This window comes from Ostrinia furnacalis, unplaced genomic scaffold (assembly GCF_004193835.3).
Source record: "Ostrinia furnacalis isolate ACB-3 unplaced genomic scaffold, ASM419383v2 OfSCF3557, whole genome shotgun sequence".
Classification (NCBI taxonomy): domain Eukaryota; kingdom Metazoa; phylum Arthropoda; class Insecta; order Lepidoptera; family Crambidae; genus Ostrinia; species Ostrinia furnacalis.
In genome coordinates, this window is record NW_021133796.1 from 189,076 (window position 1) to 209,254 (window position 20,179).

Consider the following 20,179-nt stretch of genomic DNA (forward strand, 5'->3'; position numbering starts at 1 on the left):
AGTTACGCTTGCAGTTGCGTTTCACCGTGTGTTCTGGGCCTTACGAGTGTGTGTTCCTGAAATTATAAGTTTCCAATTACAAACTTTGCCAGTATTGAAAGACTATAGACAGACAGGCCGCATATCTCGCTGAAGTCATAGTTTGTTCTGTTAAAAGTTTCAATAGATAAAATAAATAAATATATATATAAATTATGAGTGGCACGCGCCACAGACTGACTAAGCTCGATGCTCCAATAATTGTAATCGATGCGGCCATTCGATTCAATATGTCCACTACAAAAAGCTCTCGATTACGGCTATTCGATGAAAGGCATTGATAAAATTCAGCATAGACGTGACAGTGTATTGTTGCCCGCGGAGTTTTGGCCGAATGCTGGATAAATACTTTTTATTAGTTTCAATGGGATTGCAAGTTACTAAAAAAGCTGTAATATTCTGTATTTATCGGCAACTGAATAACGTGAAAGAATTTATTTTTTACTTCTTGTTTTTTTATTAAAGAGGCTTTTTGTGTAGATTCACTCAAAAAGTTTGTACTTCCCTTGGCTTCGTCTGTATTTTTGGGCACGAAAATTATCGCGTATTCCACAAATCGGTGTTTACGGTCATGGTTTCCATGATACATAACATACTATAAAGTAAAGTAGGCGGGTAAATAGCTATCTAGAGCCTACGAGTATAAATTTCAAGGCCTATGACTATCACGGTCAGTAAGACTCAAAGCTAGGCTACATAGATTGTTATAGTAAAATATTGACGTATAAAATATTTAGCGCAAAAATCGTTTTTCACTTATTCTGAGCACGAGTAATATAGCATCCAGCAATACTACATCTGTTTACACGTAAGACTACATCGCCTGTAATAAACGGAATTATTCCGGCAAAACGAGCGTGTAATTTTGAATGGGATCTTCTCTCATAACTTTATCAATCCAGTTTTAAATAAGGCTCGGTGCACACCACCGACAATGGCCCTCTCAAGAGATTGAACGCCCACAGGGGCGCAACAAAAGACTCAAAACATGAAAAGCGTTCGAAAATGGAACGCATAGTTTAAACCGTCTTCGCTGCTTTTGACAGTTGACAGTTTTAGCTGTCAAAGCGAGGGGGCTAGTTTTGGGGTGCGTCAAATTTCACTCCAGCGGACTTTAGGTATTGACGGGCGATGGAATTATTGAATGTCGCGTTTTAGAGGGATGTAATGGTATTAAAGGGTTGTTTTGCGGTCTATTTTTGTTTTGTCAATAGAAAATCTTTCGGTTTATTTTTTCATCGATAACCTTTGATCTTGTTCAATCGAAAATATCAATGAATCTACAAATAGAGTTTAGTAAATGAGAGGACGTTTGGTCAAATTCTGGTCGTCTCTTTACCGTCGATAAAGATCACTCAATGTTTGCCCCTTCAGTATTTAGTAAGTAGATGACTAGGAAAATGCATAAGTACAGAATGTTTCTCGAATTCAGGTGTCTTTAGAGACTGTGGTCCTTTGTCTTATTGCTCTTTAGCAAACTAACTTGTATAAATGATAACATGATGTCAAAGATTTGTTGAGTGTGTGTTCTGTCCACATTTCTTTATGCAAGGTGCCCGAAACCCGTATCCAAATGTGAAGTCTGTTTATACGCACTTAACTTAGTTTCACTTTGAAACACGCCACGTTAATTTCCAAAAGTTTCCTTTGTGAAACTTCTTTGTGTATCACAAAGGACGATTGTTTGAATTTCGACACTTGAACATAAGTTCAAACAAAACCGTCGCCTATTTCGTTTGTTCCAACAATGTTTTATGTAAGATTAAAACAAAAAAGTGGGAACAATTGAATTCCCAAAGGACCTATTTATTTCGGAAAGTCATTAGCAGTCGTTATTTACTTCTTATTTGTCTACTTTCGTTAATGTTTTCATTGTGACTGTAATACTTCGTGAAGTTCATGAAAATGCCAAATGTCACGGTGATATTTACACCGGAAAATCATTACGTGTTCTTACGGCCTTTGCCATAGAAATTATATAATTTCTCATTTCTGTGGCTCTTTTATTCCTCTGGTGGAACCCACTTTAACCATTGCGCCAAGATCGCCATCCATATAATTATGTATTTTGCCGATTTTGTAGAAACATTTATCATCATTGTAGGTACCTGATTTTTTTCTTTTCCTACCATAATGAGAATAAACAGCAGTATCTTTTTAAATTTTTTTATACATCATCAATAAAAGACTGGGTTTTCGTATTCACAGCTTTTTAGTGATCATTTTGTGCAATGTATTTTTGGAAAATACAACACTGCTCAGTATTTCCTTGTCCGAAATGAGCATAATTCTATACATTACCTTCCATATATCTTAACGCATAAATCGAGGATTAAATTATTAGTCTCAATAACATGCCTCAACACGCACCGCGGTTAAAACGTAGGCGGGGCGCGCGTGTGTCGCGGCCCTTATTTAAGGGTCCCCGCACGCTTTCAGCTTAATTGTGGACGCGAATTTGTGTACGAATGAAACGAGGGTGAATAATTAGTGTCCGAAGTGCTTTTGGGAGTGGGAAATCGTTTTATAGTTGCAACTACAAAATTAAATTGAAAATGTGTGTTTTGGGGTATTTTATTATGTGATTGTATGTAACATACCTACTCGTAGTCTTCTATTTATTTAAAAAATATATCCAATTGTTGTAATATATGGGCATTTCTCTGTAAGCTCGTACAGGTCCCATACAAATGCTGTCCTGGCAATTATTTTTAACATTTTCCAAAAAACCATGATCCATTTCAAAGAAAATTGACTATTATTTTAGTTAGATAAGGAGTCCCACTGAAATTATTAATATTTTCCGAGTTATTAGCGATTTTCCAAGAAATCATGACAGGGGACTGTTAATTGAGACAGAGGACTGTTATACTTTAAGAAAAAGTCATTTTAAATTGATCAATTATTTATTATTTTATAGCAAATCAATAGTAAACTCTTGTCTAACTAAATATCTTGTCGACGAAGAAGCATATATTCAATGATGTCTCTGTGATCAACTCGGTCAAAACAGGAAGCGATCACCGAATGGTAAGAGGCACATTGAATATCAGACCCAAGCTCGAGAGATGTCGACTGATGAAGTCTACGCTCCGCCCAGTGCCCATCCAACTCCAAAACCCCGAAAGCTTTCAGCTCGAACTGCAAAATCGTTTCGAATGCCTAGGAGACTGCGGAAATGTGGACGAATACAGTGACAGGTTCGTGGAAATTGTCCAAACGACTGGGTCTAAGTTCTTTAAAACCCGTCGTTCAAAAAGAACCAAAAAGATTTCTGACCTCACCAATCAACTCATNCCCATATGCAAGTAATTAATTTCATATTGCATAGGTATGGGTACGAGTCTTCCTTCGACTGAACGGTCTGACTGACTTACATATTTTTTATAATGTCCGGATTTCATCACGGACGCAGGATTGCCCCGCATGCGTGACACCCGCAAGTGTCATTTTCATACAAGTACTAGCTTTTGCCCGCGGCTTCACCAGCGTGAAATTTAGTTTGTCACATATCGTCATAAATTGTAGCCTATATGTTATTCTCGGTTATAAACAATAATACTGTAAAGTTTCAACAACATCCGTTCAGTAATTTTTGCGTGAAAGAGTAACAAACATCCATCCAGAGATCCAAACTTTCACATTTATAATTTTAGTAGGATTCATTGTAATGCGTGGAATACGCACGCGGGTTCGGCGACTGGAACCGCGGGTTCAGTTCGAAGTGAGGTCAGTCGACGGAAGACTATAAGAATAAAAATTAAAAACATTACACAAATTACCTCGTAGTTCAGGTTCAGTCTTAAGATAAGCACTGGGGTGTGACGTAGAATCAGAGTTCAATGACTTATTTACAGAATGTGAAGTTCAATTAACTTAATTAATACCCTATTTAGTACACTACTACCATTGCGTTACTAACTTCGCTCTTAACCTTAAAATAGGCCCTAATCACCCAAAAACATCAACAACATCCAGGAAACACTTCGAAGTGCAAACTTATAAGGGCCGGCGCACACGCGGCGCGCACGTGGCGCCCTCTATAAAGGCGGGGACGCACTGCGACGTTTGGCCTAAGGGCGCGGGCGCACGCGTCCACCCCGCCCGACTAATGCCAATTGCCAATTTTGGGTTAAATCGAATGTGTTAATGACCTTTGGTTTGTGTACTATTTTGTCCTATAACTTCTCAATAGTTCAGCGAATCAGCTAACCTTGACAGGTCATCATCGTTTCAGCTATAAGACGTCCATTGCTGAACATATACCTTCCCCAATGATTTCCAGATTCACTGGTTGGTATCGGCCACAAAAACAGGTATTTGACCGCAATCACAACTGTACACAAGGTGGATCGACGACATCATACAGGTAGCAGGAAAGCGCGCAGCGCGCACGCAGTCCGCTACCAACCGGGCAACATGGAAAGCATTGGGGGAGGCCTATGTTCCGCAGTGGACGTCCTATGGCTGAGATGATGATGATGACACCTGATGTTAAGTGAAATGCAGTCTAGGATGGGACACACATACATGCCTTTACTTACAGCGGTTGTAAGGGCCTGTTCACTCTCACTTTGAAGATACCGGATTATAGTGTTCAGGAAAGACAGAAGCAGGCAGCGATTAAGGAATTATCATGATGGATGGATGACCCACCCACCCCTCACGTGTCACTGAACTCTACCTAATTGTTCTTCTACGAGTACTTAATCCAATGTTAGCCATAGGTCTATGTGAGGCTGTCATTGGACCAGCAAAGAAATTATGGGATTGACAGTTGACGACATTGACTAATGCAAATAACAGGAATGTTGTTTACATAGGGGTCACTTAAAAATTAGGGATTGATGGTGAAAACGGGCATAAGAAATAGAAACTAAGCACTGACCACTTTCGAGTATTTTGTATAAATTATAGTAAATTACGTTGCATTGTTGAACATTAATATTTGTGCTACAACAGAACAAAAGGTCCAACAATCCACTCCCGCGCAGATGCATGTGTTACAATATAACTAGGCTGTTTGCACACGGAATTCCACCTCGTGTGTGTATTATAATTTGGGAACAATGTCTTCGACGTCCCAATAAAACATGTTTAGTTTAAACTAATTGTACCAGACTTCGAAATAGGTTTAACATCAATTTCGTTACATAGCTGCATAATAGCAAAACAAGTTCGTTGATATTTTAGATAATAACGTTAAAATAATGATCCTAGGTATTAAAATTAACGTGAAATCTTACTGATTCGAAGGTATTTGTTCGAACTTGCTAGTATTATCCCAAAATTCATTTACAATACGACAATAACCACAGGGTTTGGCAAACCTATACCGTTTAACGCCTAAACTACTGAATGAATTGGGGATTTTCTTCTGTCGCAAAGAACAGTCTACTCGTATGACGTGTTTTAAAAAACGTGTCCCACAATGTTGCGACTGCCTGTACTCTACCGGGTCACTTGACACAGCTGAACCTTGTTTTACCGCCAATATTTAATTTTGTCCCTTTATAGTATGTTTGCGTTTCTATTCCTCTTCTGGGCTAACTAGGACTATATGGTTTCTTTACTGCTTTGAGGAAAGTATCTCCTTTCAACTTAAACGCTCGGTTACGTTTCATTTGCGTTTCAGTTTGTTTCCAGATGCCAGACGGCACGTCGCTGTGCAGATCACGTTTCAGCTGATAATTTTACTGAAATTAAGGTCCTATGTCGCCAATTGGATTGATAGATTGTAGTAAATTTTGAACTTTAAACTAAACATTTAAAAATCGTAATCCATCAGGCTTCTCATTTACGTTCTGACGTTCTGTCGATGTCGCCAAGATTGGGCAAAAGTAGGTACTTATCAAACTACAGGTGATCTAGTTTTCAGTGTCTTTACAAAACTTTTTGGATATGTAGATACCTCTAATAAATTCATGTGGAACACAATACCAGAATATAATAAGGTACAACCTACCATTAATTTCATTATAGAAAAACAATATTTCACCGAATATTTTTAAACATCTTAACTCATTTGCATGACAAATACAATAAAATAAACTAATATACATACATACGCGTCCGTTGACAATAAAGTATAATTTGTGACAAGCATTATTCCCTGCTTTATTTGATCAACTGGTACGTCCAACGCAAACAAAGTTGAACACACAGGTATTGTACAATACAATAATTAGGTTATTATTTTGCAATATCCACTCTTGTTTCAATACCTCTTACCAAACTATTGCTTGTCATACAAATACATATACATAGTTTGTGAAACAATGGCCGCTTCGGGACAATTTACGTGTGTTGCCTTTTCAATATAGTCTTCGTATATTGTTGTTCGAATATTAATAATGCTAATTGACGCAGAATGGGCCATTATTAGCTTGTGTTTATTCAAGATGTCTGCTACACAGGTTGAACTTGGAATTGTGTAATCAGGTACAATTAATTGGCTGCTGAAATACATATATGTTGTACCTACTCTATATTGGTAACTAGCTCTGCCCGCGACTTCGTACGCGTTAAAACCCGTTTTCGCAACATTTTTCATTATTGCTCTGCCCCTATTGATCGTAGCGTGATGTTGTATAGCCTATAGCCTTCCTCGATAAATGGGCTATCTAACGCTGAAAGAATTTTTCAAATCGGACCAGTAGTTCCGGAGATTAGCGCGTTCGAGTAAACAAACAAACAAACAAACTCTTCAGCTTTATAATATTAGTATAGATTAGTAAATACGAGTATAAGAAACTGGTTTTGTAATTTTGTTTTATGTGTAAGGTTATTCGATTCGATAATCCTTTGACTAGTGTGTTTCATCTTATGTAGTTGTATTGTAATATAATGTGGTAGGTACTTATGATGCCACAAAAAGTTATCTGGCGTGCTTTTGACTACGTATAATACATTACATAATTAAAAATGGACATAGGCATCTATGTTATGTAAATTCCCTCCACCAAAGCCCCAGGGAGATTCTCTGACACAAAAAACATATATCTGAGATAATTTACACAGCGCCTTAAGCCGCCTTAAGGTCGAATGTTAGATGTATAAATCGAATAATGTACTAGAATTTCTACCCATGGGTTAGCAAAATAAGAAAAAAGAAAAACATGCTAATTCTTGCCACTAATCCAAAACACCCTCGGCTAATCCATACAATATGCTAACAATAATCCAATAAATTGCCTCATCATGATTACCATATTATGTACCAGCAGTTTGTTACCGAACGGAAGTGACCAATCGCGTGCGCTGCCGGGAGTCCCCCCACCAAACTGCTTCCGGTCACGTGACGTCATTTACATGACAGTTGAACGTACGACGCTCGAGAGAACGGACGTGCGGACGTTTTTGTTTATGGTTTTGGGAAATGATACGTCATCTAAGTATGTTTTTGGAACAACCTAAAAAATCTTTGTCAATATTATTATTGATAGAATAGATAGTTCTTTTTTATCCACAACGAGGAAGCTCTTGGCCTGTATTTCACCTGATATATGTGTATAGATACTGGCGATTTAAATTCAGTACATTAATTTTTACTTTTCTTTTTACGAGTAAATAACTTGAAATATTTCTTCTGACTATGATGTGGGCTGCAATTACCGAAGGTTACCAATCCCTGGTGTCAGACTTCATGACTTCAGACGATCTGCGTCATCTTTACGACATTGAAATATTATTTTAAAACTTTTAATGGACAATATGTTCGATTTAATGATAAAAAGCACGGATTTTTCATATTAAACGAATTCCGGAGTCCAATAAAATCGCTCAATATAAACATGGTCTTGCATGATTTGCGAAAAGTGTAACTAATCTATCAATTTAACCACGGTTTGTTAGGTACGTCTGTGCTAGGGTTGCCATCGTTCTTAACCAATAAAAATTGGTACTGTGTTTTTTTTTTGGTGTTGATTTCCTTAACTTTACTAGCTTAGAAGCTTATCATGTTAGTTAATACCTAGGTACCTGCGGCTTGGTCTACAAAATTTTCTAAAAATTATAAGCATGTGCTTTTCTAATGTTTTCATTCAGATTTGTCGTGTAGGATTTGCTTTGGTGTACAAAGATCATTGTAAACTTGTAATCAATTTTCAATTAATCAGTCCATCCATATCAATACTCTTACTTACGGTGAGTAGATTTGAGACTATTGGCTAATACTTACTTACATGGAAAAACTTCAGTCATTATTGTCCTACTCGCATAATACGCACGTTGTTTAAATGATTTCAAGTAACGTAAGCTAACTGACCTTTATGTGAGGCCTTTGTCCAGCAGTGGACGTCATTTGGCTGAAACCAACGCAGATAACTGACGTCCACGCTCTACATTTTTGGACAGTTTGTATTTTAAGAGATATTGATACTTCACTGTCGATCTACATGTACTAATTGGCAGCCCTACACGTGCCCAGGGGTGCAACGCACTATGAAACTGCGAAAATTCTCGCTTGTCATTTGTTGGGATTCGGTGCCGGCGTGGAGAATCGCGGGCGCTTCGCAGATTACGTTCCCGGGCAGTAACGTAAAAACGCCATTATGGCCAACTGTTTTCGGCGGTTGTTTTAATCGTTTTACCTCAATTCGGGTAATTCGCCGGTAAATGCTCTGAGAATTGCAGCTTTGTGAAACTGGCCGATGTTTTTTAGTTATTTTAATTGTTCCAACAATCACAACAATCGAGCACCGAATTAAACAAGGCTTGTATTGACGCCAGCTTAATATCACAATGCACATTTTATTGTTAACCTTCATCGCATTTTTACTTGAATTACATTACTGGTTTTGGTATTAACTCTTAATATAACGTTCAAACTAAAACAACGCAGAAATTAATATGATAAACGTAAAAGCCTACACCGAAAATCCGTTACGAATCGAAACAACTTGCAAATCCCTTCGTTAAGATGTCGACAGAATGTTATTATTTTCCACGATTCAATTACGGCGATCAAATTGAAAATTGAAATTTCAATTCTGTTATCGATACTAATTTCGAATCGTAATAACTTAACAGTTAATCAACTGGCACCATTGACGAAAGGCTTGCACCCTCCGTGTCCAGAAGCCTTAGATCAAAGGGCATGGCCGACACGAACGTAACAAAAACTCAATTATAACCTTAAAGGGTTTAATTTACTACGAAACCGTAGATCCAAGCGAGGACTCTTAAAAGTCACGCTTTGTTCAAGTTTCAGTTGTAAGGATGCGTGAGACGATCGCGGTTATGGAACTTTGGAACGTATTTGGAATGCAAAATTGACATTGGCGAAATCATGGTTCTCAAAACCAAGCCGTCGCCAAAATAAAAGAAGAAGAAGAAGGAATGCAAAATTGGAATGTCAATTCGAAGTTTGATGAATAAAAAATAATTGTAATAGGTACCTACATGAGTAGGAATTATCAATGAAAAAGATAATTCGTAATGCTTTGTAAAAGTACATTATCTCAGCATTAAATGAAGAAAGTAAATTGAATTGTCGTATGCAACCTTGGAACATTCTCAAATAGTTTTTCAATTTCTGGCTGTCCCATCTGGTAATCGAACGACCTCCAAGTACTGAGTTGTAACAAATGAAACAGAGAACATCAGATCATCCATAAGCCGAATCTAAAACAGCTAACGGTTCGGAAAATGGGAATTTTCCGGGAAATTTAACGCATTCAAATGTACCCGCGGACGTATTGAAAAGGAAACCCAAATTTCCCATTTGCGCCCTGTGTCCGACCTTTTTACACAATGACGGGAACTGGGAACTATGTATATGTATTAGTATTATGTCGGGAAGCCGGCTTTGTGCCGGACAGTCGGTGCAATTCAATGCGGAATATTGTTGGCCAGATTAGAAAAATGATGAGCTCCCCACGACCGTACCTGGCGAAATATGGCAAGGTTGGAGCATTTCATTCAACTGCAAAAGGTTTTGTAAGCTTTGATTAATGAAAGTGCGGGATATGGTGAAGATATATCTTGGATAATGTGAAGTACTTTTATTTCTAGTACTATTTTGATTAGTATTGTGATTTTTCATTAATCCTGTCAAACCCCGATGTAGGTCAGTCTATTCAAATCCAAAATCGCGCCCATCAAAAATATTCGCTCTATATTTTATTAAATTAAAAAAAATCTCTTGAACAACTCCCAAAGTGAAATTTCCATCGTTTTCACGCCAATACCAGACAGAGACATCGGAAAATACCCACCAGAGATGACAGCGAATTTAATTATAAACATAATAAAAATTCTCGAACATCCCTTTGAATAAGCGAGCTACTTGGTGTTGACGAAAAATAAATTGCCAACCAACAACGGACCTTATTACTCGCTTAATAGGACAGACGCTCCCCAATGGCGTCGTCATCCGACTGAAAATTAAAAGTGCTGTCTACAATATATTGTAGATGCGATCGACGTCAGAATAAGGGTTTCTCCTATATTTTTATGTAAATTCAAATTGCGTGTATTTCACACGACAAGACATCGAGTGGACGATTTCGATTTGCTCATAATGCTAAACGGGTCCTTGAATTGCGATGACATCCTAATTCGATCAAAAGGTTCTTTATTTAAATATTTGTTGATATTTTATTAGACGTTAATGATCAATTCGAACGCTAAGGGTTTCAAAATCTCATTTGAAATCAAAACAGATGACGAGCTCGGAATAATCCGATTCGTAACTGAAAACAAATGAACTAACCCGGGGTAAGGGCGATTTAATAAACACCTCTAAGGAACTGACCGTTAGTTAATATTACTCGAGGGCCGGCAGATTATTCATGGCACAATGAAATAATTAATTGGTGCTCAAATCCCGGGTTCCCGGCGCGCCATTATGAGAGTTGTTGTTGGCTCAATAGACCTCTGTCCATACACAGGCCACTTGCGGACTGAGGTGTGAATTAACACTTCGGATTCCGGCGGGAACTATTTCGAATTTGGAACGCGGTGAGATTATCTGAGTTATTTTTTTATGGCCAGTAACTTAAAAATAAAATACGAAAGGTCGCGCAACATGTTACCTAATGATTTTAATTTTATGTGATTATGATCTGTTTTACTATTCACTAATATGACCTTTGAAACTCGTAAAATTCTTAAATGCACTATAAAAGATGTAAATCAATGCGCACGCAATAACAGTAATTTTTCGAAGTTGCTTAAAAAAATCATTAATTTTTGAAGAAAATTTAATTAATCTCGCTTGTATGTTTAAGTTTAATTTTTTTGGTCTACTAGTACAATAAAACAAATATTTTTATGTCGACTAGTTTAAATAATTAAGAAATTAGTAGGTGCATTAAGTCTTTTTTCGTAACATGGATTTGTTGTCAGTAATTGGAATAAGGTTGTGTTATCAACTTTTTGCCACTTTGGGTGTCACGAACTGTTTGGCGCTGACTGTACCTGACGCCAGTAGGTGCCAGTTTCCATATTGCTCTTTTTGTGTGTTTTTCTTTGACGATCGATGTGACGAGGCATGTGACGATCGATCGAGACTTAAGCTGGGTTGCACCATCTTACTTTAACTTTGACAAACGTCAAAAATCTGTCAAATTTCATACAAAAAACACCGGTTATTGTCAAAGTTACGGTCAAAGATAGGTGGTGCAACTCAGCCTTAGTGATCTTCTTTCGCCATGGCCGGCCGAGGAGGGTTATTTTATGTACCATCAAACTTGTTTTTGATAAACGATTTACCATTCTTTTTTTTCACCAGGCATGGCAGGAGGTGGCATGGGGCAAGCCATGGGCGGCTACTACGGAGCGGCGTATGGGCCGCTTGGAGCCAGCATGGCCGCCGCCGCCGCTGCAGCTGCCCAGCAGAACGCCATCTCTGCTGCGCTGACGCCTAACGCTCAGGTAAGAATTATCAGGTCATTTATTTATTTATTGATAAAGGTACACCAACAGCAATACACATTTAAGACATTCACAGTCTGTATACATCACATATTTTATTCTCCTCTAAACCCAGGTAAGATAGAAAAAGAAAAAAAAAGATATCAACATCAACAGATGATTTAGTCCCTACTGCAGGATTACTACGCTGTCTAATTTCATCATCATCATCACTAGCAGATCATTTATTCTCCACTGTAGGAGAGCGACCCTCTTCATTTTCATCGTCATCAAATGAGTTTTGTTTTTAAAAGTCTTAGTTTTTAACGAAATTATATTGTTTCCAACCATACCTTAGCGACCTCTATCTTCCTTTTCGTAGCCTTCGTTGGGACACAAAGGCTTATAATTATACAGTCAAGAGTAAAGCTATAAGTACGTAGCATTAGCATATTTATACAGGGTGAGTCTTGATGAAGTGCACATATGAAAATAGGTGAAACTAGACCTATTTTTATCGATGGAAAAATGACAAAAATCTCAGATATTTGTTGTCCTTCAATCTTCAATAAAAATGGGTCTAGTTTTACCAATTTTCATATGTGCACTTAATCAAGACTCACACTGTATAGCTACGTAGATTGTGACGAGAAGAGATGAGACCAGTACCGATGCACAAACAGGATACAAGAAGGTTTGAAAGTTTCTTTGTAAAATAACGTATAGCGTAGTACCGTAACTGACTAACTTAACTTCCAACCCTCGTTTAAGGGTAAGACAGCACTAAATGATTTCGTCAAGTATCGAGGAAGTGGCGTGAAATTCCACGGCGTTTAAGGGTTGATCCGTTTAGGCTGTGAAATTGGGAGGTTCGTGCGAGATGCGTTTCATTAGCTGATAACTAACAGGAATTTAATGCAGTGTAGAGTTGCCGTACTGATAGAGAAGATATAGAAAGATTATAGATTTTCTTCGTGCAATTAAGTTCATTTGTAGTGGAGCTTATTACTGGTTAAGTTAATCTTTTGCTGATTTCGTAGAACTGAGTTTAAGATAAACTAACTGGTACCTAATTATCTAGTAACCTCGTTCGTTTCAGCCGAAAGACGTCCACTGCTGGACAAAGGCCTCCCCCAAGGATTTCCACAAAGACCGGTCCTGCGCCGCTTGCATCCAGGTACCTCCCGCGACCTTCACCAGATCGTCGGTCCACCTAGTGGGAGGCCTGCCCACGCTACGTCTTCCAGCTCGTGGTCGCCACTCAAGAACTTTCCTGCCCCAGCGGCCATCAGCTCTTCGAGCTGTGTGCCCCGCCCACTGGCACTTGATTTTAGCGATTCTGCGGGCTATGTCAGTCACTCTGGTTCTCCTACGGATCTCCTCATTTCTGATACCTGTAACCTACTTAGTAGGTATCTATTGATTGATATTTAAAAATCAAACTTAGTGCAGAATATACCTGCTGTTCACTTTGGCAAAATAGACCCTGAAAAGTGCTGACACACTGCCTTAAGAAATATACCTACCCTCATTAACGATCACGCATTAACACGAGGTGGCGAGAAGGCGGGCCACCGAAATTGATAATAACCGTTTCATGAACTGCTAAATTAGAATTTCGTTAAAACTCAATATTTCAAAAGAATCTAATAATCATGTCCTCATAATTGCCGTGTCTTATACAGGGTGGCGAAAGCGAAATTTTTAATGCACCATAAAATAAAGTGCGAAAAGTATGAAAAAATGTTACGGTTATTATGAAATTAACCCGAACTTGCTATTAGCTAAATATGCTTACGCATGATCCTGATACTTAGTTACTCTCAAAATTTAATAATCACCATATGGCAGAGGGTTAACGAGCCGGAAAATAAAGTGCTAAATTAGTTAATTTAAGAAAATTGAAAGGTAAAGATTTGATAAAAAAATGTCGGCAACTTACAAAGGATGAAATGTGATAATGACCGTATGACGAAAAAAATTATTTTTCAACTTAGGTAGTTACAGTCAGTCAATGCTTCAGTATATTAACTGCACTCTACCGTTCAGTGCCCAAATTAAGAGAAATATAAAATCTCTAAATAGAAATCCGTCAAACCGTCCAGATTAAACAAACTCGCTAAGGCAACAGACTTACGAAAAACTTTCGAACAGCTAGGGACTGGAATTCGTTGCCTGCTGCTGTCTTTCCCGAAGACTATAATCCGGGTCTGTTCAAGGCGAGAGTGAATAGGCACTTACAGGGCAGATATGTACCATTCTAGACTGCATCCCACTTAACATCAGGTGCGATTGTGGTCAAATACCTGCCTTGTTAAGCATAAAAAAAACATAACCCTCTTTCGGCATTCGTCCAAAACACACTTCCACCACGATCTTAATCAAAATCCCACTTGTCACCTGACCATAGTAATACCAATAATGTTCCGCGACAGATGGCGCTGGATTCCCATTACTGGTGTCTCCGACCAGCCCCTGCTAATCATTTTGTGACGACTCACCGGCCCGGGTATAAACAATGCCTGGGGCTGGTAGGGCGGCCAGGGGTTGCGGAAAATTTGGGACAGTAATGAAAGATTTTCTGATTAATTTTATTTTTTTCTCAATAATAGTAAGAAAGTCCTTGTCACTCCAAATCAAATCAAAAATATTTATTCAATTTTGATCAGTATTTTGGCACTTATGACTAGAATATTAATGTAATGCATTCAAAATCGAGTCTAAGTTATAATCTTTCTTCTTAAATAAAAAAAGTATCGTGGCGCTTTATAAAAAAACACGGATTTCTATATTAAGATCAAGGAAATAGATTAAGGTAGCTCAGGGAAAAACACGTGTAAGAAACGAGTGTTGTACGGTGTGCGAAATACTCTATTACTCTATGTAGTTGCCAGTTACAAATCTCATAATAACAAAGTCGGGAGAGTTATTACTCTCGAATCACCGCTAGTGTGAATAGCGTAGGTACTCTATGTTTTATTTATATTTTCGTTGTCTGATAAATACGAGTATACACGTAACCTGCTAATAAAATGGCACTTGACTAAAACGTAGTATTTAATAAAACCTTTTTTTACGATTTTTTGATGATTTTAATAAATGTTCTACTCACTCACTTTTATTAGTACTGATGTTATGATGAGTCTTTCTAAGAACTGCAATTGTAATATTTTTATTTGGATTTTTTTTTGTGCTTATGAAAATAACTTTTGTTTGACACATTTCTACCTCTTAGATTGAGTTGCACCACCTAACTTTAACGGTAACTATGAATGATGATAACAGGTGCTTTTTGTATGGAGTTTGACAGATTTTTGACGTTTGTCAAAGTTAAAGTAAGATGGTGCAACCAACCCTTAGTTAATTTATAAAAAACCAAAAGGACACTGTTTGAGCTGGATACAAAACAAATCCACCATGATCTTTCAGAAATACAATCCCACACACAAAGTTAATGTAGGACACTTCCTGAAATCAATAAACCATGGAGACCCCATTGGAAACCGTTTGCCATCGCTCCCTTCCTCGCCATGACGAGTAATGGGAGGGATTGAACAAGCGAGGCTAATGTCGTTAATTTGTTGTACAACATGATCATTAATTTTTAATATCATAATTCAATTTCAAATACTGTTATGTCATATGTTTAAATCAGTGTCCATTAATTTAAATAAAGGTGACGCGCGGAGTTCGTCAACGTATGTTTTTTGGTTTAGTAATTGTTTTAAGTGATTAAAATCCTAGGCACAGACCATCGATTTTTCGTCGGTCGATAGTTTAGTCGGACAGTTGATCAGTATGGGCATGTATGGAAGTGCGCACATTACACCGATTCGATTTGGCCGATTCTTCAAACAATTTAAAATCGGGCGCAACTATCGGCCAACTAAAAATCGGTGGTCTGCGCCTAGTCTTAAGGCGATCGAAAGTTGCTACATCGAATACCTATCATGGTCGAGAACGCGATATCGTAAAACGACGCGATGGTACGTCACATCGAATGTCGTGACAGCGAATGAGTTGTGATATTTTTGAATAGACAGGTGTGGGTCGTTAAGAAATTAAATTACCGAATGAACACCCAAGATTTTGCATTGGATAAATTGGAGGATTTCACGCTCCGGTCCTCCGGTCCTCAGGAGTCCTCGAGTCCCGGTAGTCGCTAATAAGCCGATTGTAGCCCCGTCAGCTGTCTTGCAGCTCCTTGAGGCACGGTTATTGCACTTTTTAATGCCGCAATTATTTTTCTTTCAACGCACGTCAATGCGGAGCGTAATCCTTGATCCAATAACGCTGTGAGATGGCTTTTGTAGCAGCTGGTGTTGGGAATGCTTTGTTTATTTTAGTCCTGTTAGTTAGATATATTATTTTGTATATTGCATTGATTTTAACTGGGTATTCCCGAGCAATAAGAGTTATGTTAATTTCGTTGTGGCTCCAATGACAGTTTAACTATCCTTCGGGACAAATTGAGTACTTGACCTTCACTGGCTTTTATTGGCGATCAAGCTGTAGATCCTGGCTACACAGGAGTTGCAGCTGTGAGAACGAGAGGTGGGAATAGTCACATAAATAATATGAGTTATTTGGCTGCATATTTATTTCAAAGCGAAATAACTTCTCGATGCGTTGTTAACGTGTGATTTTGTTGAAAAAATATCGCTGCATAAGCACAATCATCTTTAAGGCATATCCTCAAGAGCAACTTAATCAAAATCAACACACAAATCTCAATCCCAAGACTAATCCAATAAATAACCCATAAACGGATCTTCAGATCCCCTGTTTAGCGCGTCTCCGTCACATCCACGAGATTAAACGTCAAATAAAGAGGGGAGTTTTAAATCGAGGGCGAGCCCTCCGACTTGTGTGTCAAGTAGTGTTTTAATTTGAACGGTTAGGGAGTTTGAAGGAAGAGATTTTGTAATTACGCGGGCAAACCTTGGGGCAAAAGAAGTCAAGCTATGATGTTGACTTTACGCGTTGGATGGGTGACCGAGTATTTTGACCTAGTTTTTATGGTACTTAATAGTCTTACTATCTTGTAGTAGGAATTTGGCCTTGAATTTGAAACTTGACCTTCCTTGGTTGGGGTTTTATGGCGGTCAAGCTGTAGATCCTGGCTACACAGGAGTTGCAGCGGTGGGAACGAGAGGTAGAAATAGTCCCGTTGTAGTAGTAATTTATTATTTAAATAACATGAAAGTGTATTCTTTTGTATCGGTATTTGCTTAATCGAAACTAATTACCATTTTATAATTCAAATCTTTATATTTTGCTATAAATTTCCCATTAATGCGCTTTTTACCTTAACTACAATTTAAGCACTTAGTTCCCTATTTAACTACCATAGTTAAAACATGCTTACATGCCCAGCAGTTAACTATCACTTTAACTACAACTATTAATAATGTACTTCACAATTACATGGCCACTTTCTACTATTACTGTAGCGTATCGTAAGTTGCTTTTATAATTTTAGAAAATCTTAATATCCATAAAATGTTCATTGCTTCTACTGTATCATCAATTTCTGCATAGAAATAAATAACGGTATCAATATCTTTAGTCAGAAATAGACGCCAATTTTAATGATTCTATACACATCAAGTTTATAACCGCTTCTAAATGGTTAACCTTTTATAAACTTAAAAAAGCCAATCGAGTGTTTAGTATACATGTTTATAGCACAAATAACATTCATTTATCATTCAGAAAGTCATTACAAAACGTTTTCAGCGCGTACGTAATTCTGACAGTTAACTCTTCACTTCACATTCAGCTGTCAATCTGACAGATGCTTGAAAAAGGTTTGAAAGTTTCTCAAAAACCATTGGCCATTTGGACACACTTGTCATTGTATTACGGTAAAGAAATATTACAAATGCTCAGTAAACAAAAGATATTTCGAAAAGGTTATAACAATAACATCGAAATATAATTGCGAATCAATTATTGAGTTATTGAATACAGGGGCACGATTCTGTAATTTTAAGTCTCTTTTTTTACTGACTCAATGGTAAGAGATCGAATTTCAATTTAATTTAATGAATTAATAAGTCGTATTAATTTAAATTAATTAAAGTGTCTTGTGAGTTGCATGTAATTACTCGTATACTGAATAACTCCTGTGTTTCTTTTATTATGAAATTATGTTCAGAAGAAACAAAAAGTCTTGCAAGGCCTTGTAAAATGCTTTACAGCTTTTCTAAAGCATATTATTGGTTTTCCATAATAACCTCTTATATTTCTAATGAGCCTCCTCCCCTTCTTCTTGTCGTGTCGACAACAAACCTACAAAGTGTCATCCCAAGAGTGGCCTCCTCCCCAAAAACAATAAGAATTTGAACATTCCTGTCTAGTTTATTTACTTACGCCCGATTCCCATAATCGATCCTTGTCCAAATCCGGATTACAACTGTCAAATTGAATTCAGTTTTAGATTATATTTCCAAAATGTTCGATGCATTTACACTTTAATATTGTTTAAATAGTCTTATAAACAATATAAAAATGTAAAAACATCAAAAACCGCAGTTATTTTGGACAAAAACATATTAAAATTTGACAGTTGACAATCCAAATCCGTATAATTTGGAATACTTTATAGAAATTTTTATAGAAATCCAGCATTATAGTCTATCCAATATAGCTTGATTAGAATGACGGCTGTCAAACGAATGTGACTAGTGCTGCTGTGTATGTTTCGTACGGTTCACATAGACGTATCGATAAGTTTTCGAAAAAAATATATAAAAATATGCACCCAATTTTTCTTCATATCTTTATTCATAAAAATGACAATTATGATTTAAATTTAAAGACAGTAAAATTTAAAATTCATGTCAAGGGTGTACAACCTAAGTCGTAGTCATTATCATCAGTGTTCTTCAGTGGTTTTTTCCTCTCGCTAGAGGGCGGTGGGCATCTCTTCTAGAGCAACGGTGCTATGAATACCCAAAAAATTACCGGTGATTGATTTCCGATGTTTGATTATTTAAGAATGAAATGTTTTTTGGTTTTTAATAGTGAACATTTAGAAAAACGTATAACTTGACTTAAATATGTTAAAAAATTAGTTAGAAAAAAAATTTGTTAAATATGTTAAAAAATTAGTTTTAATTTAATATGACATTTGTCGATATGTCCCAACACTAACATTTTTGTAACTCGAGATAACCTTGTAGAGACGTCGTTAATACTCTAGCTTGATTTTTATAATTTCGAATTACTACTTATTGGTGTAATTTAACGCTGCATTTACACGAAATTAACATTTTTATTGGAAGCACTGTCGTCGAAAATATTGTTTGTAGGTCAGACGTGAATTATTTCTTGTCCGCCAATATTTAGCTCTCATTGATCGCTACTACAAAGTTATGTCGTTACTTTTGATGGCAGCTGTCATTCTAATCAAGCTATATTGGATAGACTATAGTGGACACTGATCTTAGCTTTAGCCTAAAACCAGCTCAGAATCGGACCCATCATCGTATATCGCAAATCTTATTTAATTAATCCGAACGAAAGTTTAGGTTTCAGTCCCCTCGCCGATCCATCAGGCATTGTGCACGTAATAGACTCCCGAAGTCCCGACTATCGGATGAAAACGCATTTTTAGGGGTCAACGGAAAGAGAACCATTGTGATATACGTGACCGTATTAAGGTCTTTTCTTGGTCAAATGTTTGTATTTCAGGTTGAGTTGCACCATCTTACTTTGGACTTTATCAAACATCAGATATGTCAAACTCCATACAAAACACACCGGTTATCGTTATAGTTACTATTAAAGTTAGGTGGTGCAACTTAGCCTCATGCCAGTTTTCTTGGCCATAATTTTACAATAAGACGTGAAGGAAAATTTGTCATATATCAAAATGCAGCTATAATGCAGTATATTGTAGGCGTGAGAACATTCTTGTCAGAATAGATAGGTTTTACAATTATAGGGCATTATCAAATCAGTAACTTCATGAACATAATACTGGAGAAAAGTACTGATTAGGACTCTCATCATAATAGAACCCTAATTTTTATACCAAGGTTATAATTTCAAGGAGCATCATTTTCTTGACCACAAATTCATCATCATCATCATCATCATCATCTCAGCCATAGGACCACAAATTAAGAGTACGGAACCACCACACCTTTCGTTGCTTACATTATTGCCCATCGTTTTTCGATTAACGTCCCGATCGGACCCCAAACCCAAGAAAACAATATAATCAGCTACCATTCACGGTTTGTATTAACACGTTCACTGCGACCGTTTTGGTCCG

The 20,179-nt window shown here is 37.3% G+C and overlaps 1 protein-coding gene across 1 annotated transcript in view; it reads left to right on the forward strand.

The window, feature by feature from the left end:
* Sox21b (SRY-box transcription factor sox21b) overlaps positions 1 to 20,179 on the forward strand; it is a 51,790-nt gene that overhangs the window by 26,145 nt on the left and 5,466 nt on the right. The window contains exon 4 of the mRNA XM_028311870.1: positions 11,774 to 11,916. Within this exon, the coding sequence (XP_028167671.1) occupies positions 11,774 to 11,916 (143 nt within the window). The remainder of the gene's footprint in view (positions 1 to 11,773; positions 11,917 to 20,179) is intronic.